Here is a 27,795-nt window from a genome sequence, read left to right as displayed (position 1 = left end):
CCCATCCCCCAGGGTAATGGGAGAGCTAGGTGCTGCTCCTTATATACTACACCAAATTGCTGACACAGCTTAATCAATACAACTCAGCAGCACCTGCTATGTTTCACAGCTGTAAAGCTGGGTCTCGTTATCTTGCTCTGGCCCTTGCTCTGGCCCCTTAAAGACATACACATCGGGTGGAACAATGATGAAACTTTACATTTAAAGAAACCATTCAACATGGTTTCCTATTGTGAAATCAATAAACTCTCAATAAATTATGAGAAGACAAAAATTCTGGTCTTCTCTAATTCCCAGAAATTAGAGAAATGGAAAATAAGAGGACAAGAAATCCAGCAAGTAAAGATGCACAGGTATCTCGGAATTTTATTCCAGAGCAACTCAGATTGGTTAAAACATCGCACAAGCGCTATAAAACAGGCAAAGTGTACCTCCTCAGAAGTAGTTCACTTTTACTTTCAGAAAGGTAACCAATTTATACCAGCTGCTGTTCAAATTTTTCAATTGTCGTCCCAGCTACTTTTTCGGATCCCAGTACGGATACAAACATATAATAGTGATTTGGATAGGATACACTCAAGTTTCTTGACGTATCCCCGGGCTCCAAAATTCAATCAAGTATGAGACGATGTGTGCAGAACTAGATATACACACGATGGAATACTGGGTGTGGGCTAGCACTATAAAATACTGGTTGCGTTGCCATTTCCATTGCCAACCTTTGCGTCTGCTTTCTGAGTTACTTAAGGACTCTTATAAATCCAGATGGTTCCAACTCTTACATAGCAAAATCAGATCTATTGGTATTGACTTGGAACTTTTGTATAATTCAAGTGAGCAATATATTTATCATAATATTCAAATCAAATTAAGGGACACTGAAAAACAAAACTTTGAGTCAGCTGTAAATAAAATTTGCTCCAAGTTTTATGGTTTAAATACAACAGATAACAGGGTCACTTATATTTCAAAATTAATCATTGCAGTCCGACGCAGGGCCATTATGTTAGACCATTATGTTAGAACGTTTTCCCCTCAGCTTTTGTCAAGGGCAGATATTTAAACATCCCCAGAAATTATAGGCATTGTGGGTGTTTTTTGAAGTGCCACAGTAGAACATATTCTTTTCTACTGTCCATTGTACAACCAGCTACCCAAATGTGTGCTATCCCCTTTTTCTGGGTAGTCTAACATCATGGCACAATGAAAATATCAGATACTATCTGTCTGACATTAACCCGGAAGTAGCTACAAGGGTGGCTGAGTTTTTATCAATAGTATCTCTTAGGGTGATGAATGGCACTATTTAGCGGGAAGAAACTCCAATGAAAATCCTCATTATTACATATTTTTACATGGCTGTTCATTTGTATATGTTTTAAAAAATTTTATATGGATGTTTTATGATGGCCTATATGTGTAATGTTTCTCTGAAGGCCCACCAAGTTGGATGGTAGGGCTTGCGAATGAATAACCAACAACAGTAATTGGGTGGCAATTCTTGGAATGAAATAAAATCAGTAGATTGACATGCAATGCATTGCTTTTCAGTTGCTTTTATTATATTCCTTTTTCACACAATGTTATTAACTTACCCTTTCATTTCAGCCAGTCCCTGCTGCATTGTGTAACGTGATCGTGATTAACACTGCATTCATTTCTCCTTACAGGCAGGAATGGTGCTGAGGTGTGGATACTTCTGGCTCGGTTTATTTCTGGTGCCCACAGCGTGCCTTGTTAAAGATGTGGCGTGGAGAGCGTAAGTTGGGGAAATGCCTCATTAACTGCACCTCTTGTCAAAAAGACTGTTGAAATTCAAAATAAGAATGAGATTCTCTCTTTTAATCTTAACAGCCACTAATCTTAATCTTGCTGCAGATCTGTTGTAGTGGTGGTTGCAGCAGCCATACAGGTTGCTAACCAGCTTCACCAACACAAACAATAAAAAATGTTCCAGTAGTGACAATAGTCATAAAGATGAATGTTGGACCAAGACTGAAGACCAGTTTATATCCTGATTAGAAATAGTCATATCTACTTGCTACGCTTGTTGTGACAAAGGGCTGCACAGAAGAATATGTTTGTGTGGGTGTTAAAAGCTTATATAGGTAGCAATTTATTTTCTTAGGGTCCATCCACTCCTTGTCTTAAAGTGCGTTTTGAACCACATATGGTTCACCACGCACATTAAACCAAGGGGTGGATAGGACCTTACATAGCACAGAAGTTCACCTTCACATCTTATTGAAAACACTGCTATTAAGATGACTGTGAACATCACACTCCCATCTAGGACGGTGCCTTATGATAATGAATGTTTACAGCTTGAACAACAAAAATATTAACATGAAATCCTGAATGGAGGAAAAGCCTTGTTTGCTTTTAGCTTGCTTTCTTTCCGCCCCCACTAGAGCATTTGTATCTTTTCCTCTCTTTCTCTTGTGCTACTGTTTTATCTGAACTAGACAGCATGTCTTTAAGCCCCATGGCTTTTCCCTGCTTCTATTTGAAGGGATATGTCAAGATGCTCCTTGATAGACTGAGCAACAGACATCCCAGCTGTTGCAACGGAATGAGGGGGCTGGGCATAGAAAGGGTTGCACATGTAGCTTCCGTGCCATGAAATCAAAATATTGTAACCCATAATGCTGTCATCTCGTGGCAAGATACATATTTAGTAATCTTATGAACTGATCCTTCTGTCTGGGTTCCTTGCCAAAACCCCCAGCAAGACCACTTTTTGGCATTTTCCGGTGAAGACGGAATTGTCTTTACATTTAAGCCTCCAGCTATCCTTCGCTCTGCTTGTTGGAGGTAGGCCTTCATAAAAAAGAAAGAAAACACAGCCAGGATGGAACAAGCCGTTTCCTCCACTGGGCCGTTTTTCTGTGGACATGTGTTGACTGGAGTAAGGAGCTAAAGGTTTCTAATTTAGTGGGTTGACAAAGTTGGACTTACGAGGAAGGAAGGTAAAGACCTGTCGGAGCAAAAGCTGTGCTTTATAGATTACTAGCAAAATGGCTGCTGTTCTGATAGGCATGATGTACCTGGAGGGAGAGGGCCTTTATTTTGCAACACCCCCTGGTGGTGCATCCCTGTCAGTGGCGGTCAGGCCATTCAGGTAGGTTTTGCTGCCACTAAAACAACAGTGTTTTATCTTCCTGCCTCACTCAGAAGTGAAAGGCAGTATTTAATGTATATGGAAGAAAATTAAGAAGTGCACTTCAGGCCACTATTAGGGTAACCGGTTTTTTGCCCCTCATGGCTCCCAGTCACCCCACCCATTTACAATAAGCCTGGGTCTATCTGTATAGTTTCATTGAGGGTTTCATTTCTTGGCTGGGCTAGACTCACAGCGTTCTTCAGCCTTAGGTCCCCATATGTTGCTGGACTACAACTCCCATCGTGTCCAGTCAACATAGGCAATAGTCAAGGATGATGGGGGCTGTAGTCCAACTACATCTGGGGTCCCAGGGTTGAAGAACCCTGTGCAAGAGGATAATGGAATGTCACCATGTCAGTATTTTGGCTATGCCTAATATCTATACTGGTGGATGTTCTGCTACAATATCAGTATTGATCCCATATGAAAACACCAGTCATCATGATGGGCACGGTATGTATCTATGAAAGGAAAGTGTATGTATAGCATGGGCTTCGGAGACTGGAGGTGCAATGTATTTTTTCTAAACATAGAGACATGTCACAACCTTCTTGGGGCTGGTGCCAATACCATTCATCACTGGACCGCCACCAGAACTCCAGTAGGACTTCACTGCTTATGCCTGCTATGACCACCTTTTAAAAAAAAAACCCAGCATTCATACTGGGTCCAGGCAACTGCCATATTTATTTTTGAGAATGCCACAGGAGAAGATGAGTTGACTTCTAAGGCAACGTGTGCTTATTTAAAAAACAAAAAATAAACATACCATGGCTGCCATCACAAAACTTGGGTGATGATGTCATTGCCTGGGAATGCTCCAGTCCTGAGCCTCTTAGCTGGAAAGAGTTTGGCTCATTAGGCTAAAAGAAGTTTGCTTCTCTGATCAATGGATTTAATTTTAAGTTAACTGGAGTGCTGATAGTGAGAGATGGCTATATAACTTGATAGAGGGGCAGGATTTAGCTGTTACCTTTTAATTGGTCATAACAAGTGCCTCTTTTTGTATTCCATTTACATACATCAGTACGATTTTTCCAAGGACTGTTGTGGAAAAACGAGATCAAGCTGTTTTGTAGTAAATACTGATTTGCCTCTTTGTGCTGTTACGGACATGAGATGGAGCATCGTCTCCCTCTCTTCAGAGTTTGCAGCTCAAGATCTTATCTGATAAATGGACAGTTTACAACCCTTGTATTTATAGGCAATCACCAAACTAGGTTTCTAAATAATGGTTCATGACGTTTTATTGCTTTGCTTACAAATATGATCATAACATACAAAATAAAAAAATTACTTAATTGTTCCCACCTTTTTCTGCTCTTATAATTTGTGCTTATCCAAATGCATTGCTTTATGAACCCATCCTTTGAAAGTTGAACTATTACATCTAAGGTGATGTGTATGTTTTATATTATAAGTCTGCACAAATTGTGACCTGCCAAATCAGATACAGCCCACAATCCAGCCCTGGATGTGTGAAGTGACTCATTGAAAAGTATTGTGTCCACAAACATATGAAATGTGGGTTGTGGTGCAAGCAATAATTTCATGAACCAGCCTAGCAAATACCCTCTACTTCTATACTAATGGAAGACTGATGTTAATGGTGACCAAACTTTGTTAAAACCAAAGCATGAGAACAGTGTCTAAATTGTATAATCTTTTTTTAAAAAGGGAAAAAAAGAATGATGTTGGTAGCATGTAAGCAGAGATGGGGAACCTCTAGCCCACCAAACATTCCTGGACTACAACTCCCATCACACCTGACCATTGACCATACTGGCTGGGGCTGATGGAGTTGAAGTCCAAGAGCATTTAGAGGGCACCAGGTTTGTCACTAGGTACACACTACTAATACCATTTCAAGGCATTATTAAGATTGGGCCGTTTAGATAGTGGTCCTTTTGCCTACAGTTAGACACTTTCAGGACATACTAATGTTATTTGGTCAGTTAATAGTCGTAACTGAGCCTTGAAAAGTTATGTCACAGAAATCTAATCAGCAAGTATATTTATTTACAGAATAAAGTTTTGGCTTACTGGTGGACAGTTGATCCCACATGTCCATGCAGTTTTCCCACATGAGGTTTAAATAGACATCATTTGAAATTGGCTCCTCTCGTAAATGGAAAAAACCCTGGTTGTGGTGACCCTTCCATTTCTTTTCCAAATTCTCTCCTGCATTAACAACATTCACGCCAGCCAGGGGGGGAAATTGAGGAAGCTTTCAAGTACATAATAGGGTGTCATGAATGAAAATGTGGACATTCTTTTGCTGTTGCTCCAGTAAGCCGAAGCCTGACACAGATGAAAATTATATAATTTCCTTATTAAGAATGTTGATAACATTTTAAGGTTCTGTGTAGACCAATGCAAATCCAAGTTATCTCATGGCTTGCTTGTGACTTTCCCTTTGGAAAAAGGTGATGGAGCAACAGCTAGAGATGAGCTCTGCTCTTTAGTGAGAACAACAGATTCTTTCTGAAAAAAAAATGAATCCAGGCATTAAGGTTACCAGTTGCTCTGAAGATGCAGATGTTTGCACCTATTGTTATTGTGTGCAAGTAGTGAAAAATGGTGCATTCTTTCTGCACAGAAGCAGAAAATTCTGGCTGCAGACACCCTTTTCTCTCTCCCTCTGCAAGTGGCATGTTAAGAGGGGAGAAGAACCACCTTTAGGAGGCAGTGATTTAGGGAAGAAAAGGCCACGTAAACCAGAACATTTGATTGGCCATTTGTTATCAAAGAGCCTCCTAAGGTTTTCTGTGTTGCTCAAAGGACAAAATGGAATCAGGCTCTGCTTCTATGAATATTCAATGAATTCCTTCTCTTTTTGTTGAATGGCCGACTCTTGAGCAGTCCAATGATGGCAGTAGCAGATCCCCAGTCTGTAACCCGTCTGTCAATTGAGCACTGGGTATTATTTTCTGATCAAAGTCAAGAAGAGCATTCTGTTAAAGCAAACTGCTTTGTCATCACTACATGGATGCTGTCCCAGGTACTGTCAAGCTGAATCAAGTGCTAGCATGCTATGCTGCTGCACTCTCTTTATTTCCCCAATCTTCAGTGCTCACCCACCAGCACACACAGCCTTTGCCAACCTGGTGCTCTCCAGGTGTGCTCATTGGGGCTGATGAGAGTTGAGATCCAAACATATGGAAGGCACCAGGTTGGTGTAGGCTGGAATAGCGCCACTGAGAAGGTAGCATGTAATCCATGCTTTTCAGTCCAGCATCCTCTGCTGGACTGCATCCTTGAAAAAGAACCTGGGGCGGTAGGGTCTTGAGCCAGCCCTACTGACTATCTAACTCCGTGTGGGGAAAGTGGAGTCTTTTACATCCAATGAAAGTTGATTTGTTGGTGTCTTTGTTTTTGTGTCTTTCTCCTGCGATACAGGGCCAAGCATACCTACCATAAAACTTTGCTGGAGCAGGTTCAAGAGTTGGAAGCTAAGTCCAAAGAGCTGGGGAAATCTATGCTGCGTGATAGTAATGGAAAGAGGTGGGGGCAATTCCATCTTAACTGGAAGCATGCCAGATCAATATTTTCCCCCTTCCCCACCATCATTATTTTTTTTTTTTCCTCAGTGCATGAGAGATCCTCCAGACTCCTCAGCAATTTTATCCATTCATCTGCTTTATTTTAAAAGGAGGAAAGAGAAAAAAAAAGCTTCCATCTTTCACTGCTCCATCCATCATAGTTTGGTGCTTGAGGCCAAGGCCCCATTTAGTGCTTCTCGCATGATGGCATGTAATGTTTTCGTTGGGTGCTGGGGCCGATCCAAAGATGTGCTTCAGGTGGCTTCTTTGTTAAATTGATGCCTTGCCTCGTCTTGTTGATTTATTGTACCGACTGACAAAAAACAAAGCGTCAAGACCATATTTTTACAAAAATAGGGATAACAGAATCCAGTGGGTTACGTCAACTCAAAGCCTTTTGTTCCCAAGTCCCCTTGAAACAAGTTCAAGTTATGAAAGGAGTGTGTCGGTCCATTGAGTTACTGGTGTAGCTCAGTAATAGAGCATTTGCTCTGCATGCAGAAGGTCCTTGGTTCCATCCCCAGAATCTCAAGATAGGACTGGAGATTTCCCCTTGTCTGAAACCCTGGCAAGCTGCTACCAGTTAGTGTACTTCTCTAGATAGACCAGTGGCCTCACTCCATATGAGGCAGCTTCCTACGTTCTTAATTTCCATTGGGCCTACAAAGGAGAATTTCTCATGTTATGCCAAAGATCAGTAATAGTATTGGGTGCTACAGTTCATGGTCAAAACTCTTGGTGAAAGTTACTAAGTCACACCTAACCCCTTGTCCACAGTGCCCAAAGAGATCCAAAGAGCTGCTTTTGCCAGGACTTGGTCGTGCCCAGTAAAATCTTTGACTTTCCCCCATTTAATTGTAGATTCCACCATGCCATATGCTTTTATTTAACCTGACTACTGAATCCAATTTACTATTCTTCTTTATTTATTTACTTACATAACTTACTTTGTCTTGCTTTTGAGACATGACTGCCTCCCCCGCCCCCCAAAGCAACTCGCGTCAAAGAGATTCCTAATATACTAGGTTGGGGCATTTGTGTTAGTATCTGATTGCTGTTTCGATTGGGGTTTTTATATGCCCTAAGGCGCTGCAATAACCATTGGCTGGTGGGGGTAGCACAAATATTTTTACTAAATAAATTCCGTAAAACCCTTTTCAGGCCTCGCTCAGTTTCAAAAGAGACTTGTTGTGTAACGTAAGGAGCTGGGAGCTGCACAGAATGGCTGGACCAGACAAAAGGGGTCAACTGCTCCATCACAGTGATGAGCTAGATGCCTTTGGGAAGCGAGATGTGAGCTCAGTAGTTCTCTCCCCACTTGTGATTCCTAGCAACTGATAGTCATGAAGTTTTTTGGATCCAGGGCAGTGTTCATGCATTATCACAGGTAGTATTCCGCCCCCCTTTGTTTCAAACGTTCACAATCCCGCTGGGCTTCGTTAACTGTCACAAACCCAGTGTTTAAGGGCTGCCGGATAAAGCAAGCAGTGATTACCTCTGCTATGAATGGAATGCTTCGACACAGCAAACAACATCCTGGTCTCACCTTGTGGCTTGTTACACTTTCAGCCTTAAGCTGTCCTCGCTTGTCCATTGTGTGGCTAGACCATATGGAACCCACTGCTATTATTAAACGCCCCATTGTACAGGAGCGTTATGTGCTCTGTGGGGACTTTTGTCCGGCCTGAAAGGCTTGGGAGAGAATTCTAGCGAGGCTTCTCCCCCCCAATCCCACCCCACTTTCAGAAGGGTTCATTTAGCCCTTTTTAGAATGCAATTGTGCGTCGGCAAATCGAGGAGCTGAACAAGTTCAAAAAGGTTTTATAACTAACACTTGTGTTCTTCAAACAATATGGCACCGTGTGACCCGCCGAGGGACTTCATGATAATTAAATGGGATTTGACCAAACCGTCTAAACTACCAACCTGAGTGGAATGAGACTTCAAAGAAAGATTCCATTCTGGTACGAAAGGGCAGCCTTCTGAGGCTTTTATGCCCATTCTGACAGAAACTAATTGCCATATTGTAGCTGCTGCTGAGGCAAGTGGAGGAGTAAACGCATCACTTTTATTTCCTTAAACAGCCAGGCAGCAACCTTGGAACTCTTACTAATTAAACTGTAAGGTTTTGAGATCCTCTGGTTTGTGTTTAGTCTATTTGTAGTGTCAGACCGCATTCACACCACTGTGATTCCACTTTGAACTGCCGTAGAATCATAAGAGTTGGAAGGGACACCGAGGGTCGTCTAGTCCAACCCCCTGCAATCTCAGCTAAAGCATCCATGGCAGATGGCCATCCAACCTCTGCTTAAAAACCTCCAAGGAAGGGGAGTCCACCACCTCCCGAGGAAGTCCATTCCACAGTTGAACAGCTCTTACTGCCACAAGGTTATTCCTGATGTTTAGCCTGTTGTTTAGCTGTTTAGAGTTCTGGGAGCTGTAGTTTGTTCAGGGTGCTAAGAGTTGTTGGGGGGAGGCCTGTTTCCCTGACAGAACTGCAATTCTCAAGAGTGGTTTAATAGCCATCCCTTCTTAACAGGGGACTCTGGAAATTGTAGCTCTGCGATGGGGTCGTTTACGAACTCTCAGCACTTGTAAGAAACGACAGTTCCCAGAACGCTTTGGGGCAAGCCATGGCTGTTTATAATAGTATCCTAACGTACGGTATGGATGTACCAGTATTCATGGTTCAATGTTACGCATGTCTACTCAGGATTGGAGGAAGTCCTACTGGACTCAGTGGGATTTACTTCCAGTTAAGCGTGTATAGGATTGCAGCCTCAACTGTGCCAGGACGTCTTATGACTTTGGGATTAGCTGGATAAACATTTTTGAAATCCCCATTCGCCTCTCTCAACTCTGCTTGTACAATTTCTTATCTTTGATATACTGGTATAATTTGTACAGCAAATGTCAGGTCATTTAGCTTTATTTAGTCATCCATTCATTCTTCAGCATGGATCATACTCTGTTGCAACTGTAAGATAACTTATTCTTTGTTTGCTCTGTCCAAGGACCATAACACTACCCATACCTGGGGATTCAATTCTGTGTGTGGAGACTCTAGTCCTCAATCCTGCTCCTAGTTCCATGCAGAAGGATCTCTTTTTACAAAAGCTGAAATCTGTTAATCGGCTGTTCAAGGGGGTGAGGGGGTTGGTTCTTGTTCCCTGCTAATCTGAGAGATCTCAGCTATTTAAAGCTCTCCTTATGCAGCTCCTACTGCTTCTTGGGTTCCCTCCTGTATCACAGCCATTGTTTATAAAGTCATCATCTCTTGATCATTGTCACCTGGAAGGCTGTGTGCATGTGTTAAGTGTAACGCAGTGTGTGTGTGTTTCTTGTCTCTTGTGTGATCTGCTTTCCCCAGTCATGTTGAGTTACTGTTGTGGCATTCCCCAAATGCAACTGCCATGCTGTGATTCATTCCTCGATTGTATGTTTTCATAGCCATTTATTTCATTACGTTCTCTTTCCCAAATGCTTTCATCTGTACTCCTCCTCATTACAGGCTTCCCTCATTCTCAGAAGGCTTCCATGCAGGACAATACAAGGAATCACTGCCAGCTCCTTCGGTCCATTGCCTTTCCCCCAAAGGATCCCCCTCCTCTTTCCCCCCAACACACATTTGTTTTTTCTCCTTCCTAATTGCACCCAGGTTTTCTGGGTGGTCCATCTGCAAACTAGATAATAGTGGAGTTTCTCTGCCCGGCCTTAAGTTGATGTGTCATGCTTATGATGTGGCCTCTTGTGTGCCTTCTGAGAATTGTTCTGTCTTTTATCGCCTTGTTTGAGTCCTGGCTCTTTCACACCTGCTTGGAAACATGTGCTTGTCTTTGGGGAAGGGAGGCGGTTTGCGGGGGGTGGGGGACTTATACGCTGGGAATTTCCTGATGGGACAGTCTGTCTTATTTGGATACTAATTTTGGGGGGAGTGAAAATTGTGGTGTGTTATTTTAGTTCTTCTAACTCACATCTGCTGTAGGCCTGCACTGATAACTATGTTGTTTCTGTGTATCATTAAACCTAGGGAGGTGAGTGTGTAATCACAATCGCCTTGTTTCTAGTGAGTTATGAATAGGATGGGTGTGCAGGCAGTTATGCTAAGGTTGCAGTAGCGTTTTCCCAGTTTCTTCTGCTGAAATGTTAGCGTTCCTTGGGAGGATTCTTGCAAGTATTCCCACGAGGGCTTAGCTTTGTTCAGGCAGTTCTGGAAGATAAGCAGACTGTCATCACAATCAGCTTCTCTGGTCCCATGCTCTAAGCTGCTTGGTCCTTTTCGTTCAGCTCCTTTTGCAGACTAGCATAAGAAAATAGGTAAGAGAACTTCTTTTTTACAACATTTTTGAATATAATAAAACCTTAAAGTGGTTTACAAAAGCAAAATGAAACTATTAAAATTCTCAAAATTAAAAAAAAACAGGTGTTTACAAAGATTTGTAAAACTCGGTTGCATTTATAGTGCCCCAACCACACCTAAATGACTAAGATTTGAAATCCGTCTGTGAAAAGCAACACTGCTTAAAAAAAAAAAAAACAAGTCCCAAAATCTATAAATGCCAGCTTTCCCAATACACCCTTATGTTGGGTTCTTTCTTCCTCATAGCTTATGTGCTGATGTCCCCAACTCCTACCAGAACATACGCTGGTGTGACTTAAAAACACATCCAACCACACCCATGTCCACAACAATGTGCAAATGTGTTTTGAAACGCAACAGGGAGGAAAGAACCTCGCTCTGATTTAAGCCAGTAACATGTGCATCACCTGGGAGTTGCTCCTCCTGCTCTCCACATATACTGCCTTTATGGGGCATAATCTAAAGGTATAGAATGGCTTTGCTGAAGTGAAGCAGAGCTGTGTCTGATCAGTGCCTGGGTAAGAGACTGCCTGGGAACCTCATGGGTGCTACTTTCAGTTCCATGATGGAAGGAAGGTGGGCAATAAATGTTCTGGATTGGAACAAATGACCCTGTGCATCCCTTCCAACTCGTAACATTTCATGTTTCTGTGATATAAATCCATCAGCGCTGGGACTGAGGGTCTCCTGGCTCTCATAACAGCCACAACTAGCCCCTTGCACATGCCTTTTTTGTGAGGAGTAGCCCCACGCAGACAAAAATAAGCCTCAAAAGTGTCAAGTTGCCCCAAGTTTTCGTTTGCCTCATGTAACTGAAAATCTTTAAGTTCACCACCACAAGGCTCTGGCATTTTTAGCTGGCTCTTTGATTTTAATCAGGCACAACAAACCTGATCTTCCTTCATTCTTAGGTTTAAAAACCAAAGATCCCCACAGTCTCCACACTGTCTCTGACCAACAAGGAGCGATGATGTTGCAGTGGGGATTCTTTTCCATCTAAGTGCTTCTGGTTGCACCTTGTTGCTTTGGTAAAAGGAGCTGCGTGACCAGCTCTTTATTTAACTTCTCTTCAGTGTGTGTGGGTTTGTTGTTGTTGTTGTTGTTGGGAGTTTTTTGTGGGTTTTTTTTTACCCAGGGCATGAATACAGATGCCTATCTGGTCCCTGAAATAGCAGTGCAAGATACAGCCCCCCTCTCAAGCACATATATACTCCAGCATGGAGCCTTGCTGACATGAGGGCTTAGAAAGACCCTCTCTTTCCAGAAGACCCCAGGGACACAAAAAGAAAGCGTCTGAGATGCATCTGAATCACACCACTCCCAGGATGCCCTGATCCAGTCTAGTGGAGGGTATTTTATTACAGTGGAAAGGGCAGTGCCCCACTAACCTCAGTCTGCCCCTCAATCAAAAAAAATAAAATTAGAATAATAATAATAATACAGATATAGACTGGGAAAGAGCTCTGCTTTAAAAGAGGAAGGTCTTCTTACCAAAGCACCATCCAGACTATACATTTAAAGCACTATTATACTACTTTAAACTGCCATAGCTCCCTCCCCCCCCCCCCAAGAATCCTTGGAATTACAGTGTTATGGGTGTTGTTAAGAGACTTCTATTCCCCTCATAGAGCTACAGTTCCCAGAGTTTTCTTGGAAGAGGAATAAATTTCCATCCTGATTTATTGCTGAGACCCCCTGCAAAGACTTACACAGACATGGCAGCATTACTGCTTCCTCTTCGCACAAATCTTAAAAAGCTTTAAGCAAAACTACAATTCTATGCAGAGTTTCCTGGAAATATGCTCTTTGGAACTCATCCTGACGGCATAGGTTCAGCCTGTAAAAAAAATGTTGAGCTTTGGCAAAAAGCTATGTGTTTCCATTTAAACTGCCGGCATGAAGTAGGAACACCATCAAATAAAAGGAAAGAAGTATCCAGCTAGATTATTTCCCTCGTACTCTGGCCTCCTCTGTGCTAAACAGATACAAACAGAGTAGAAAGTCTCATTATTACTTAATTCACTTGCCAGAGCAAAGAGGATCCCTCAATAATCCTGGTGTTCCAAAAAATAAAAATCCCAGAACTGTGCCCCCTGCCATGCTCTCTCTCGTCTACACCACTAATGGTCCTCATAACCTGGGGGAAAGCTGGTAAAATACCAGGGGGGGCTGCTGTTGTTGGACTCACAACTCCCATGAGCCGACAAAGCCAGTGGTTGGAGGTGATGGGACCTATAATTTAACAACTGCTGGATGGCACAGGTTCCCTCACCCTGATTTAAGTTCAGAGAATTTGGTCATAAAATTGTAGAGTTGGAAAGGGACCCCAAGATCCATCTAGTCCAACCCCTCGCAATGCAGCGATCACAACTAAAGCATCCGTGGTCCTCTTTTGAGTTTCTGAATCAGATATCCCACTTAAAAGCTAACCATTGGAATAGATTTACCAAAGCAGCAATTTGTTAATATACCTAAAAAGCCAGCGTAGCAAAATGAACAGAGTGCTTAATTTGAACCAAATAGACGTGGGTTCAAATCCACACACATCATGCTCAGGGTAACTGACTGCACAGAGTTGTGAGGATAAAGGGGGTGGGAATCCCTTGATTCTTTGAAAGAACAGAATACACATGGAAACAAACAAAGGCTAGTCAAAAGCCTTTCGCTCCCCATCTATAGCAATTATAAGACCTATACTTTCTCGCCAGATAATTGATAGTCTTATCAGTGTCAGTGATGACACCAGCAGTGCAGCTAAAATAATAATTAGGATCATTGCTAGTTATTTTAGGGTTGTAGCTTAGTAGAAGAGCACATCTTTTGCATGCAAAAGATCTCACACATAGACCTAGGGTAGTCCCCTGCCTGAATCCCTGGATACTCCCTGCCTGACACTGTACAGAGAGCTAGGTGAGCCAATAAATGCTCTGACTCAGTACCAGATGGGACACGGGTGGCAGTGTGGGTTAAACCACAGAGCCTAGGGCTTGCCGATCAGAAGGTTGGCGGTTCGAATCCCTGCCACGGGGTGAACTCCCGTTGCTCGGTCCCAGCTCCTTCCAACCTAGCAATTCGAAAGCACGTCAAAGTGCAAGTAGATAAATAGGTACCGCTCCAGGCGGGAAGGTCAACGGCGTTTCTGTGTGCTGCTCTGGTTTGCCAGAAGCGGCTTAGTCATGCTGGCCACATGACCCAGAAGCTGTACGCTAGCTCCCTCGGCCAGTAAAGCGAGATGAGCGCCGCAACCCCAGAGTCAGTCACGACTGGACCTAATGGCCAGGGGTCCCTTTACCTTTACCTTACAGTACCAGGTTGATTGAAAATGGAAAAGAATTCAAGTTCTGGTAACATAAAGCTATTTTAGGCACCTTGGGCAAGACTCTGCAAAAATAAGAGAATACGGCTGCAATCACATACACCAGCCTTTGCCATCCTGGTGCCCTCCAGATGTTTTCAGCTCAATGGGAGCTGTAGTCCAACACATCTGGAGAGCACCAGATTGGTGGAGGTTGCCATGCACACTTACCTGGAAGTAAGTCCTGTTGAACTCAACAGATATTCCTTCTGAGTTGACATTGTACTGGATTGCACTGTTGGATAGAGAAAAGTCCTTCTCAGAAACAAAGCAATCACATCTAACTGTATCCCCAGTAATCCTGTCAGTGTTTTGTTAGACCATTTAAATTAAGCCCATCAGCAAAATCCATGTCAAACTAGTCTGGAACCTCTTAAAGGCAAATAAAATATCAGTAGCAAGTAAATGGTGTCGCTTGTTAAATTCTTTCTCTCAACAGCACGACTGAACCAAAGCTGGAAAATAGCTGAAATGGCAAATTTGACAGAGTCCGTGAAAATGGGAGAAAAGGCAAACAAACCACAAGACATTTTGAAAGGCCTCCATTTATTAATTACTGGAGATCGAAGCGGAGATGAACACATATATATTTATTTGATATATGGTACTTATGCCATGCCTTAAAAGAGACCATTTCAAGGCGGCTTTCCAAATCAAGTTATACAATGAAAATACAATAAACTAAAAATTAGATAAAAAGTCCAAACCAGTCATCAAAATAAGCAAATGACCCTGAAATACTAGAAGCGATGGCAACTAAAAAATAAAATGTCATTAAAAGTGACATTGATTTGTTCTTGTTTGGTTTTAAACCAATATCCTGAAGTTTAAAAAGCATGGTAAAATAAACATGTTGTCATCTTGCATGTTAAAAACTCCAAAGGGTAGGCACCAGGTGGATGTACCTGGGTAGCGAGTTCCAAAATTGGGGTGGCACAATGGAGAAGTTGTGATCCTTGGGTCTCCACTTATAGTTTGATTTCAGTAGGTGTGGTGCCCAAAGAGGACCTTAAAGCAAGGGCAGAATAATCATACAGGAGGAGGGGTTTTTTCCTCCCTTTATAAATTGTTATTCTGTGGCTCATGCATTTCAGTGAGTTAGCTCAGAATGTTTGTGGCTTGTTAGGATCATAGAATCATAGAGTTGGAAGAGACCACAAGGGCCATCGAGTCCAACCCCCTGCCAAGCAGGAAACACCATCAGAGCACTCCTGACATATGGTTCTCAAGCCTCTGCTTAAAGACCTCCAAAGAAGGAGACTCCACCACACTCCTTGGCAGCAAATTCCACTGTCAAACAGCTCTTACTGTCAGGAAGCTCTTCCTAATGTTTAGGTGGAATCTTTTTTCTTGTAGTTTGGAACCATTGCTCCGTGTCCGCTTCTCTGGAGCAGCAGAAAACAACCTTTCTCCCTCCTCTATGTGACATCCTTTTATATATTTGAACATGGCTATCATATCACCCCTTAACCTCCTCTTCTCCAGGCTAAACATGCCCAGCTCCCTTAGCCGTTCCTCATAAGGCATCGTTTCCAGGCCTTTGACCATTTTGGTTGCCCTCCTCTGGACACGTTCCAGTTTGTCAGTGTCCTTCTTGAACTATGGTGCCCAGAACTGGACACAGTACTCCAGGTGAGGTCTGACCAGAGCAGAATATAGTGGCACTATTACTTTCCTTGATCTAGATGCTATACTCCTATTGATGCAGCCCAGAATTGCATTGGCTTTTTTAGCTGCCGCGTCACACTGTTGGCTCATGTCAAGTTTGTGGTCAACCAAGACTCCTAGATCCTTTTCCCATGTACTGCTCTCAAGCCAGGTGTCACCCATCTTGTATTTGTGCCTCTCATTTTTTTTGCCCAAGTGCAATACTTTACATTTCTCCCTGTTGAAGTTCATCTTGTTTGTTTTGGCCCAGTTCTCTAATCTGTCAAGGTCGTTTTGAAGTGTGATCCTGTCCTCTGGGGTGTTAGCCACCCCTCCCAGTTTGGTGTCATCTGCAAATTTGATCAGGATGCCCTTGAGTCCATCATCCAAGTCGTTGATAAAGATGTTGAATAAGACCGGGCCCAAGACAGAACCCTGTGGCTTGCCAGAAAATAACAGCCTAAATCAGAAGGGTTTGAAATTATTATTATTATTATTATTATTATTATTATTATTATTATTATTATTATTATTATTATTATTTATACCCCACCCATCTGGCTGGGTTTCCCCAGCCACTCTGCTTGTTTGGAAAGGGACCTATAGTAGCAATAGGGAACCTGGTGTCCCCAGATCTTGTTGGACTCCAACTCCCATCAGCCCCCACCAACATGGCCCATGATCAGGTAGGATGAGAGTCCAGCAACATCTGGAGAGCCACAGGTTATTCACTCCTGCCATATAGAACTTTTAAGGGGATAGTCAACCGACTTTGAACTTCAGGGACCAGGCACACGGTTCCAGCACTTCTGATGCTTGCAGATAATATCACAAGATGCTTCAGTTTGGGCAGATGTTCTCAGTCCGGCCTGAAGAGATCCCATAGTGCCCTGTGAGATGCTACTCCTTTCTCTAAACATTTATTGGGGCTTTGTTCTCCAGTGATGATATGGGTACCGACTTAATGAGGTTTTAAACTGAACAGAAGAAGTTCATTACTTAGTTTAGTTCTGAGAGCTGTCACTTTACTGAAATATCTATATAAATTAAAATCCAACCCATAGCCACATATGCTAGCAAATGGAAATCTTTTTTTTTTTTTTTACTATTATTATTAATTATATTTTTGGAAAAGAACCAGAGGGGAAGTGTAAGGCTAGAGACAACGCTAAAGTAGGCCATGTGTCAGCCTGTATTTCACAGTGGAAATGTGCTTATTTCACAGAACAATTTGCCTATTTAAGGGGGAAAATTGCTTATTTCATGGCACGGCATTAATAAATGCAGAAAAGCCTGATAGCATATATATATATATATATATATATATATATATATATATATATATAAACTGAGCCAGGCACTTGAGTGCATTTCCCTGTCCACTCCAACACTTCCTTGTTCACCTAGTTTTTCTTTTGTTTAATTATTCGAGCGGATGTCAGCAGGTGAGCTCCATCCCTTTACCAGCAAGTTCCCAGGCTGCTGCTTGCTAATGACTTCCTCTCTTCTCAACTCATTTCCTTGGAAGTAAGCCCAACATAAAATGCATGAAATGTGCATAAGAAATCTTGCACGTTTCAGTGGGGTTTTCATAGGAGAAATCCCCAGTAGATGGGAGTGACTTCTGTTTGTTTGTTTTTTAAAAAAATATCCCCCTCCCGTCACCAGGATCCTGTCGCTTTGCTCACAAATCATGTCAGAGCACAGCTTCTAACTTGCTCTTTTGTTAGGGGCCAGAGCTGGGGGAGGGACAACCTGAATTTTTAAAACCCCGGCAGAGGCACCCAGTTTCCCAGGATGTGCCTGTTCTATCACCAAGACACCTGCATCCACTTTAACCTTCCCTTCTGTCTGTGTCTCGCTTTTGCCACCAGCCAATTAGTGAACTCTGGAGGACATTTTGGGTCAAGCTGCAGCAAGTGCCTCGAATCCTCATTAACACTAATTAGCGCTCAGTAGGTTAATTGGTGGTGAAGCTCATCTTTTTTTAATTACTCCAACGAATAAGCCAGTGGGACCCTGTGGTCAGCTTTGAATTATTCTGTTTGTTTTGATGCTTGTCAACTGAATGTGTAAAGACAGATGTTCTTTGCCCAGGCTTAGGGACTCCTTTCCTCTGCGGGAGGGGCTGAAAAGACAAAGGATCCTTTTTACCGTAGTTAATTGGGGCTTAGCTGATGCTCTAGAACAATTATTCCCAACCCACCCCCTTTTCCCAGGTGGGGAAAAGAATGCATCATTTGGGGGCCAGCGAACAGGACATACGCATCACTAGCAGAATTGATAACTTTAACATTTCCCACACTCGCTAGGAGCCCCATCACATTTCGCAAGCATTTGTAACAGTGACAGTGAGATTTCAATTCTAAACAATGAACTGCAGAACCTGAAAATCATAGGCTTAGTTCGCACATAACACAAAGCCAAATCATGGCTTAGTGCAAGCACACAAACTTCCAGAACAGAAACTGAAGCTGCTGCATTGCTGTGAACTGGACCATAGTTTGGCTTAGTATGTCATCCAAACCTGGAGGTTTATCTCCTCCAGATGACCCAGAAGGTGCAAATGAAGAACAGACCATGGGTACAGCTTGTTTTTGGTCTGGAGCAAGACAAAGCATGTACGTGGGTTCTAATGACACAAGCCATGTATTAGCTCCCAGAAGCAGCAGGACCAGAGAAGGAGCCAAGAGGCCATGATCTCTCCATGCTTGTGCTGAGCCATGATTTGGCTTCACATTTACATGCAAACAGGATCAGTATCTCATAGATACTGGCCCAAGACAAAGGACCAAATCCAGATAAGCTTGGAACTAATAGAGCTGGTCCCCAGCAAAGAGAACTCCAAAGGGCTCTGAGTGATGTTTCATTCTTCCCTGCTGTCTCGCAGCATCTGTCCTGTTGCCCAGTTCAAGATTTCTAACAACAACAAAAACCCCATCAGGATATCTGTAGTTCTATGTGGCAATTCCATTTCTTCCATAGGCAACAGTTCTTGGAGAAGACCCTTGAAGGTTTGTGCCAGAGGGAAAGGTAGTTTAAAAGAACCATCACTGTCACTTTCTTCTCTGGTCCAATATGTTACTCTTTGTATTATTCTGAAAACCTAGTTTGACTGGAGGTGAGAGTACAACAAAGGAATTGTGTACATACAATGTAGGGGTAGCCAACGTAGTGGCCTCCACATGGTGTTGGACTACAACTCCCATCATCCCTTATCTCCAGGGAGGCTTGCCTGGCACCATCATTATATATCTTTAGGTGCCAGGCAAAAACTTTCCTCTATAATCATGCCTTTGGACTTTTAACTATCTGGCCTTTTTTCCTTTCTTTTTATTTGGTTTGTTGGTTTGTTTGTTGCACAAGAAAATATTTCATAAAAACTAATTTTAAAAACTACCTGGCCTTTTAGAAGTGAGTGGGATGTTTTTTATTTCTTTTTCCTCTTGGTTTCCATATATCTCGGGGCCGAGGGTTGTCTGTCTGTTTGGTTGGTTCTAAATTGCTTTAGGTTGCCCTGGGCAAGATAAAGTGACTTAATTTAATAAATAACTAAATAATCATATACAAATTTAATAAATAACTAAATGAGCATATACAAATCCTGTGCAAATCTGTATCTCTCTCTCTCTCTCTCTCTCTCTCTCTCTCTCTCTCTCTCTCTCTGCAATGGATTTCCTGTTGCTTTTGTTGTTTTTACTATCCTTCTCTATTGTCACCTCCAGCCTTACAAACAGCTGGCTGTCTTCAGTCGGTGATTATTATTATTATTATTATTATTATTATTATTATTATTATTATTATTTATACCCCACCCTACCCCGCTAGGACCGGCCTCAGGGCAGCTAACACCCAATATAAAAACAAATTGATTGAAATACAACTTAAAAACAAGATTAAAATACAACATTAAAACATTAAAATACAGCCTCATTTCAATGGAAACTCAAATCAAAAACCTTTGGGGGATGAAAACATCATGATGATGGAGGCCATGTCATCATTAGAGCACTGATGATTAAAATGCATGGATGAGTCTTTGTGGAGAGAACCGAGATTACACCCAGGAGTTCTGCTGTGGGTTCTTCTTGTTGTGTGGCCTTCCACACCCTGGTGCCCTCCTGACATTGTGGACTACAGCTTCCACCGGCCCCAGCTAGCATGGCCAACGGTCGGGGATGAGGGAAGTTGCAGCCCACAACACATCACTGGGCGGCACTATGTTGGCTACCCTTCCATGTATTGACTTTATTAGGCCTTTATTAGTGATTGTCCTGGCCTGCACTGTCCCCAAGGTGCTGCCCACACTGAAGTAAGAAGAGATGGAGACGCTGGCATAATCCACCAACTCACAGGAGCCATGTTGGTGCCAGGATCTCCCACAACATTTTTCTTCCTGCTCACGTTGTAACATGTTCTGCAGACAAAGGAGAAGCATACAGGCAAACCTTTCTGGACTGAGTTTTTTTTTGCCTCACGTGTCGGGATGGAGGGGAGCCGTTACAGTTTGCATAATATCCTGAGGAGGAATTAGTATGTTTGTGTTGGCTTATCTGCTAGAAGCCTAAATGCCATGGATTTTGAGCAGTGCAATAGTCCTGGCATGCGTTGCAGAAAATAGTTCTTTCTTATGTTTACTGTTCTTTTCGGGAGCAAAGGAAATTATAGAGTTTACTCTCCTAGTGGAATGAAGATCCTTGGCGAGTTTATCTACTGCTTGCAGTTCTGGGGTTCCCGCCTTGTGAAGTTTTAGAAAATTGCGCTTGGCTTTTCTTGGCTGCGACTCGGTGGTTGAGCATCTGCTTTGCAAGCAGAAGGTCTCAGGTTCAGTCGTCAGCCCTCTACGCAGGGCTGGGAGGTAGCACGGTCTCAAACCCTCGACAGCCACTCCAAATCGGTGCAGACAATACTGAGCTCAATGTACCAGTGATTTGACTTTTTTTAAAAAAATCTGGAAATATTCCAAGACCGGTACTTCTGAATAGAACAGTTTAACATATCCTACATAACATCATGTTGCCCTTTCTCTCTGCAGCAGTTGTGACCCTAAGGAAGTTTGCATGCCGTGCAATGAAAGTTTATAGAACCTTCCAACTAACTTGGAATATGTATGTTCTCTAAACAGTGGTGGCTCACTGCCATGAGCACATTAGAATTGGCTGGTTGCTTGTTTACACTTGAAAGGTATTGGGAGAAGCTATGTAGATCCTGCACCATCACTGTTGTGTCCACATCTTGTTTTCTTCTTTGATTTTAAAAGAGACCATTTAATGGTTCATGTCATGAGCGTCTCACTAGGTTTGTTCTTTCTTCTTGCAGCATGAACGAACGGGACCACTTGTTGAAAAGGCTTGGCAGAAAAACCCCTCCAAGTCTCTTCCGTGCTCATTCTGTCCAGCAAGGTGTCTCACGTAAGTAGTAATAGAACTCAGTCCTGAAATGCTGCAGGAGTAAGGGGCAGGGTTGGGTTGGCATGTAACTCCCATCCGAAGCCCTGTAGAAATGAATGGAAAGCAGAGTGCGGCACACTATGCTCACATTAGTAGCTTGTACCCGTTTGCAAAGGAACACGGGTGGCACTGTAGGTTAAACCACAGAGCCTAGGACTTGCCGATCAGAAGGTCGGCAGTTGCTCGGTCCCTGCTCCTGCCAACCTAGCAGCTCGAAAGCACAAAAGTGCAAGTAGATAAATAGGTACCGCTCCGGCGGGAAGGTAAACGGCGTTTCCGTGCGCTGCTCTGGTTCGCCAGAAGCGGCTTAGTCATGCTGGCCACATGACCCGGAAGCTGTACGCAGGCTCCCTCGGTCAATAAAGCGAGATGAACGCCACAACCCCTGAGTCGGCCACGACTGGACCTAATGGTCAGGGGTCCCTTTACCTTTACCCTTTTGCAAAAGGAGGGCTAGGGAGAGATGATCCAACAGAGAAGCAAAGTGGCTGACAGTGACACTCCTATTTGGAACTGGAATTAGGGTCTGTGCCTTCCCCAAGATTTCAAATATCCTCAGACATTTGCAAAAACTTTCATTCCTCCATATCCCACCAACACCCAAGGCCCAGGAGAAACGTATTACAGTACGATCGCTCCTTTAAACTGTATTTCAAAAAGATACCAGCTGAAGTTTAAAATAATCAAAAATGATATTTTAACGCTGCCATTGAATGGCAGAGTCACACACACCCTTTTATTCTGCCTGACCCTGTGGCAACATCATTGCACTATTTGCTTCCTCAGTGCGCTCATTGGCATGCAGTAAGGTTTACCTTTATACATATTGTTTCAGCATCAAATGGTGTGCAGTTTTTTTTTTGGGGGGGGGGGTTGCAGCATAACTTATGCCCTGCCCAGAGTGTATACTGTTGTCCTTTTCACTGGGGGGTGGCTGTGGGGAGGGGGGGAACAGCGCCAAACACCTGTCCCATCAGGGGCACCTCTGCCCTTTTAGTGAGGGAGAGGTCATGGGGAGATCAGCACACTGTAGATACAAAGATGGGAGTGCAAGGTTGGCTCTGCACCATACTGACCTCCTCACTTTCTCCCTCCTGGTACACACAGCGATGCCACTGCTGGAGAGGCCAGCAGCATGCTAGCACCCCCTCCCTGCCAGCTGCCGCCAGCTATTCATTTTGTTTGGGTGGCTCTTAAGTATTTGGAGGTTTGTGCAGCTCAGGAATATGTAGTTTAAGGTGCTTGCAAGATACCCCCTTCCAGCCTATGACCTCATTGGTCAGGTATGCATACAGAGAATACTCTGCAAGTGTGTTGTTCCCTGTTCAACCTCAGGAAGACTAGGGCAGGCCTGGGAATATTGCTGCACTACAGCTCCCATCATACCTGAGCTTTGGCCAACAACACCTGGAGGGCCACAAGTTCCCCATCCATGTTATAGACCTGGGGTCCCCAATGTTGTGGCATTGGGAATCCTCATTTCTGAATACGTATATATGGGACATTGGTCTTTGCTCTCTTTATTGGGAGGGAATTTATTGCCACACTTGGAAATGGGCTCCCTGACTATGCAGACCACCATTGGTCTCACCATATAAGGCTGTTCTTATGTCCATCCTGTTTAGGGAATTTCCCGTTTAGAGGTTATTTTTTTGTGCAGGGTACAGAGATGTAAATCATTGCCGATTTACACCCTTAGGCTTTGGACTGGTTCCAGAGTTGCATCGTTTGAAAAGCAGGTGAAAAGAATGAAATGTCCTTCCCCTTCAGACACGCTCTGAATGCGAGAGGCTGCTTGACCCTCCAGAACAAAAGTGTGAAGAAAAAGAATGTTCTGGCACACACAAGAAGAAAGCTTGTGCTGTCAGGTGTGATCTATGAGGCTGTGCACACTGTTGAAGGCATCCCCCGGCTTTTAACAGGTTGATAAGCCACAGGAAATAAGAAGAGGGTACTAAAATAAATTTTACCTCTGATAGCATGTCCCCCATAAATACGAATGATTAAGCGTTAAATGAGCTGGGCCAGTTAGGCTTTGCTGCAATCCTCACCCACCTGTTTTTCTCATGAGCATAAATTTTCACTGTATTTTTAAGACTTTAAAAAGGGGCTGATCCATTATCCTCTACAACTTCTGTCATCCCTTATCAATAGAAACTGTTAAGCAGCACACCAGGAAAAGGAACAGGGAAAGGGTTGGATGCCCAATAATAAAATAATTAGCAGTGCAGTTCATGCAACAAAGAAGTGTGTATTGTATAGTAATACAAAAATGGTCTGTTACCAAATCAGATTGCCTGATTAAGGCATGTGCCGAAGCAGGTAAAAGACTATCGTCCCCATTGAATTGCAGAGAAAATATAGAATATGGGTTGTTTAAGGGCTTTAGCTCAATGATAAGAGCATCTGATTTGCATGCAGAGGGTCCCAGGTTCAGTCCCTAACATCTTCAGGTTGGGTTGGCAATGTTTGTCCTCTGGAACCCTGGAGAGCTGCTGCTAAATGGGCCAATGTTCTGATTCAATATAGAAGGCATCTTCCTATACTCCTTTCTATGGAGGTCAGTGTGGTGCAAACACACCAGTAGCAGGAGCACAAGATTACTGATGTTTTTCACACTGTGCTGACCTCCCATATGCCTCTCCCTTCTCTTGGTAAGCAGCAACAACTGCCCTGCCAGGAAGTTACCCTAGCATCCTCCCTACCTGATGAGCTGCTTCTGGGTACCTGCTGCACCTCACCCAATGGGAACACTAACAAAATGATCAGGTAGCTGCACTGAGAAGGGTCATAACTCCTTAAATGGGAGATAAACTTGAATTGTAATCTCTCACCCAGAAGGGTATCCAAGCTAACAGTAATATGCTTCTAATACTTCTGATATCCTCCAGAAAATCGGAAAACCTATAGTTTCACAATATTGCAAGCCTTCCTTCCCACACGCCATCAGATAACTTCTAAATCCTCCTCAAGTCTCAGATGATTGAAGAGGCTGAGAATTTGGGACCTGTGCTATGCCAGAGCCTCTGTGACACTGCTCTTGCACTCCTGGGCAGCTGTACATGCCCCAAACAATGGGTGGCTTGTTCCAGAGAATGGAATAATAGGTGCGGCTTTTAAAAGGGGGGAGGAGAGTTGGGGAGACGTTCAAGCTTTCAATGGCTCTATTGTAAAGCCAGAGATGGAATCTTTCATTGTTTGGTTTCTAAAGATAGCGGAAATGTGCAATTAGTCAACTTTTGGGTCACATGTAAAGGAGTAGGGGAAGACAGATATGCCAACAGTTTTTCTTTGTTTCTCCAGTGGTAGTGAAAGGCAGAGCTGGATTAAACATCATGCTAAGTGCTGTATCTGGTGGAGTCCCGGTCAAATTTGGGAGGGTGGAATGGAGGAGGGCTCAATCTACGGGCTTCAGCTCTTAAGTTTCCCATTGTGAAAAGCATGTCCCTCTTGCTTCCAGCACATGGTTTCTTTACAGTAGCATAGACAGGTGCCTTCTGGATATTGCAGGCTACAACTCCCATCAGCCCCAGCCAGCACTGCCAGTAGCCAGGGATGATGGGAGTTGTAGTCCACAATACATCACTGGAGGGCAGCAGATTGTCTACCCTTGGAGTATCAACTTTATTAGGGCTTTATTCATGATTATCCACAGGCTGCCCTATCCCATGTGCTGCAGAGCATGGTTGTCATGGCAAGTACCATTAATTGCCTTAGCCTCCATGAATTTGTCCAATCCTCTTTTAAAGCCATCTACATCTAAGTGGTGTGAACCTAGGTATCACAGGCCCATTCCCACTCTACTGTTTTAACTATTGATCCTTTCTACCTATTGTCTTCTGTTCACGTTTAGCTTTCTGGGTTTCATTCATGCCTGTCTTGATTTTTGTGAGCCTCCTTGAGTCCTGGTTCTGGAAGAAAGGCAGGAGGGTGGTGGTGATGGAACTGTTCTAACCATTCCACCATTGTGGCACTTTCTTTTAACTATTGGCAAGGCATGCTCTTTCATTAACTTCCCCTCTGCTCCTTCTCTTCTTCTCCAGACGGGTATGCGTTTTCTCAAGAGGAGCATGGGGTCGTTTCCCAGTCTCAAGTCGTCCGATCCTACGACACGACGAAACAGAGACCTGGCGTCGAATAACGGCGGTCCTTTTGCTCGGCTGGTGGATGGAGTAATAAGATCAGGATCAATGCGTCCACTGTTAATACATCCTCGACTAAGGTTGGCAGCAGCAGCGTAAACACCAGAAAAGAAAACCCTTTTTACTGTGGCCTTAGCCAACGAGTTTGTTATGTACGCTTCTCGCAGACCTTGAGCACACATCATAGGGCAAATCCCTCATCTGAAGCCGGCTGCCTTGCTCTGCCTCACATTTGTTTACCTTGTTTATGCAGCAATTTGGCTGTGCTCCACGAGGTGTGAAATTGAAAACCATTTTGTTTTTGCCGCGGTTTTAAAAAGAAAGGGAAGCGGAGGGGTGGGGGGTGGGGAGAAGAAGTAGTTCTGGGGAAAGAAGTAACAGAGGTTGTATGTTCTGTGAGAGATCAGCCAAATTTGGATAGGAGCGCTGGCATTTCCTGTTTTGCCATGCCCAGATCCAAGCGCGCAAAGGGTGCATGTATGAAACCTTTGTAATGTTCACTGTTTATTTGACTGAAAGGCTCGCGGAGAGAGCTGGGAGGCCAGGAAAACAAATGCATCATGGAGAGAGAGAGTGTGGGAGGGCAGGAGTGATGGCCCCAGCAACAAACATGGCCAGCTCTCTTCAGGAGGAATAAGCGCCCAGAGATACAAGCCAGCATCATATAAAATAGGTTGCAGAGACATTGGCTATGTACGCAGCAGCTTAGTGTGGTGGGGAGGGGCCACCACTTACCGTAGGGCCTGCAGCACGCCCGAGCCACAAGTCTCTCCTGGGAGTGACATGGTGGCTTGGGCACCTGCAGGCACCGTGCCGCCCGAAAGGGTGGCGTGGGGCTCGCGTCCGCCCACCACTGCATCCTCATCTGGAGGGCAGCTATGGAGGGGAGGCGGCGGGCAGACTCCGTGCAGGCCCCAGCCAGAGCACCCTGCCCGGCTCGCCTGTCCCCACAGGTGGCTCACTCCTGGGCGCCCGATAAGCTAGCTACATCGCTGTGTGTATGCACACCTACAGAAGCCCCCTTGTGCCGCAGTATCTATCCATCACCCCGGTCGTCTGCATGGAGGGACTTGGGTGATGTTTGCATGGCATTCTGCTCAAGAGGCAGCTCAAAACAGCAGTTTAGAATGCAGCCTTTTCTCTGGACACCCAAAGCACCAGCAATTCTAGTTGCTCTGCATATATTTCCTGCGATCCACAGAAATCATCTCCCACCATATGCAAAGAGTGCAGAGGGAACAACCCAGCTTTCAAAGTGTGGGGCTAGATACATGCCATACATTTAAAGCACATGACTTGTGCCCCGCCCCCTGCAGAGGATCCTGGGAACTGTTGCTGGTTAAGAGTTCCTGGAATTGTAACCCTGTGTGGGGTAAACTACAGTTCCCAGGGTTCTTTTGGGGAAGCTACATGCTTTAAATGTGCCACAGATGTATGCTGTGTAGGCAGCCGTGGATTTCGGCATTTTGTTCCGCTTTGCTCACGCTCTTCATACTGGCCTTTCTGAGAAGGTCCAAACAGCTGGTGCCTTAACATTCTCTGCTTGTAGAACCAATAAGCACTTCTGGGAGGAAAGGGGAGCAAGAGCCCATTTTGGACGAGCCTATGCTCCCTGCAGCAGAATCTTTTCTCCACCAGATTGGTAAAATATTGCAGATCCTTTATTTGTTATTACGTTTAGGTACCTCTTTTCCTCCAAGGACCTGAGGGCAGCATACATGGTTCTGTCCTCACAACAACCCTGTGAATTAGGCTTGTTGTAAAGGGGAAGCCAATGTAGGTAGGTAGGGAGGGAGGGAGGGTAGAGGAAATGTACAAAGGATCAGAAAAATCAGATACTAATGAACCTGATGCTGACCTAAGTTTCTCATTTTCTGTTCAGCCCTTAGAGAAATGGCTCAAGAAAATCTTGAACAAGAAAATCTCCATCCTGGCATAGCTACTTCAGGGAAATATTTTTCACAAATAGCCAGAGATTATATCTTACAAACAGCATTGGCTTTAAGGTTGCCAGCTTTCTTTCTGGCAGGGCTCCTGTGCTTTAACAGTGGGACCACAGGGAGAAGTTCAGCAAAGGAGGTAGTAATTGGGGGGGACGTGTTTCCCTATTTCGTGCAGCTGTCAAAAGCACAGAAT

The 27,795-nt window shown here is 43.8% G+C and overlaps 1 protein-coding gene across 10 annotated transcripts in view; it reads left to right on the top strand.

Annotated features, from left to right (window-relative positions):
* ATP8A2 (ATPase phospholipid transporting 8A2) overlaps positions 1–26,213 on the top strand; it is a 338,417-nt gene extending 312,204 nt beyond the window's left edge. For 8 of the 10 annotated variants that reach the window (XM_079973394.1, XM_079973393.1, XM_079973391.1 and 5 more), the window contains 4 exons: positions 1,671–1,759; positions 6,563–6,667; positions 21,387–21,478; positions 25,561–26,213. In XM_079973394.1, the coding sequence (XP_079829520.1) occupies positions 1,671–1,759; positions 6,563–6,667; positions 21,387–21,478; positions 25,561–25,658 (384 nt within the window). In that variant the 3' untranslated portion in view covers positions 25,659–26,213. The remainder of the gene's footprint in view (positions 1–1,670; positions 1,760–6,562; positions 6,668–21,386; positions 21,479–25,560) is intronic. The other 2 variants (XM_079973395.1, XM_079973390.1) reach the window with 1 other exon arrangement.
* The last annotated feature ends 1,582 nt before the right edge of the window (positions 26,214–27,795 follow it).

Source organism: Podarcis cretensis (assembly GCF_951804945.1).
Source record: "Podarcis cretensis genome assembly, chromosome: 4".
In the NCBI taxonomy this organism is placed as follows: Eukaryota; Metazoa; Chordata; class Lepidosauria; order Squamata; family Lacertidae; genus Podarcis; species Podarcis cretensis.
This window is presented reverse-complemented; position numbering and strand designations above follow the sequence as displayed.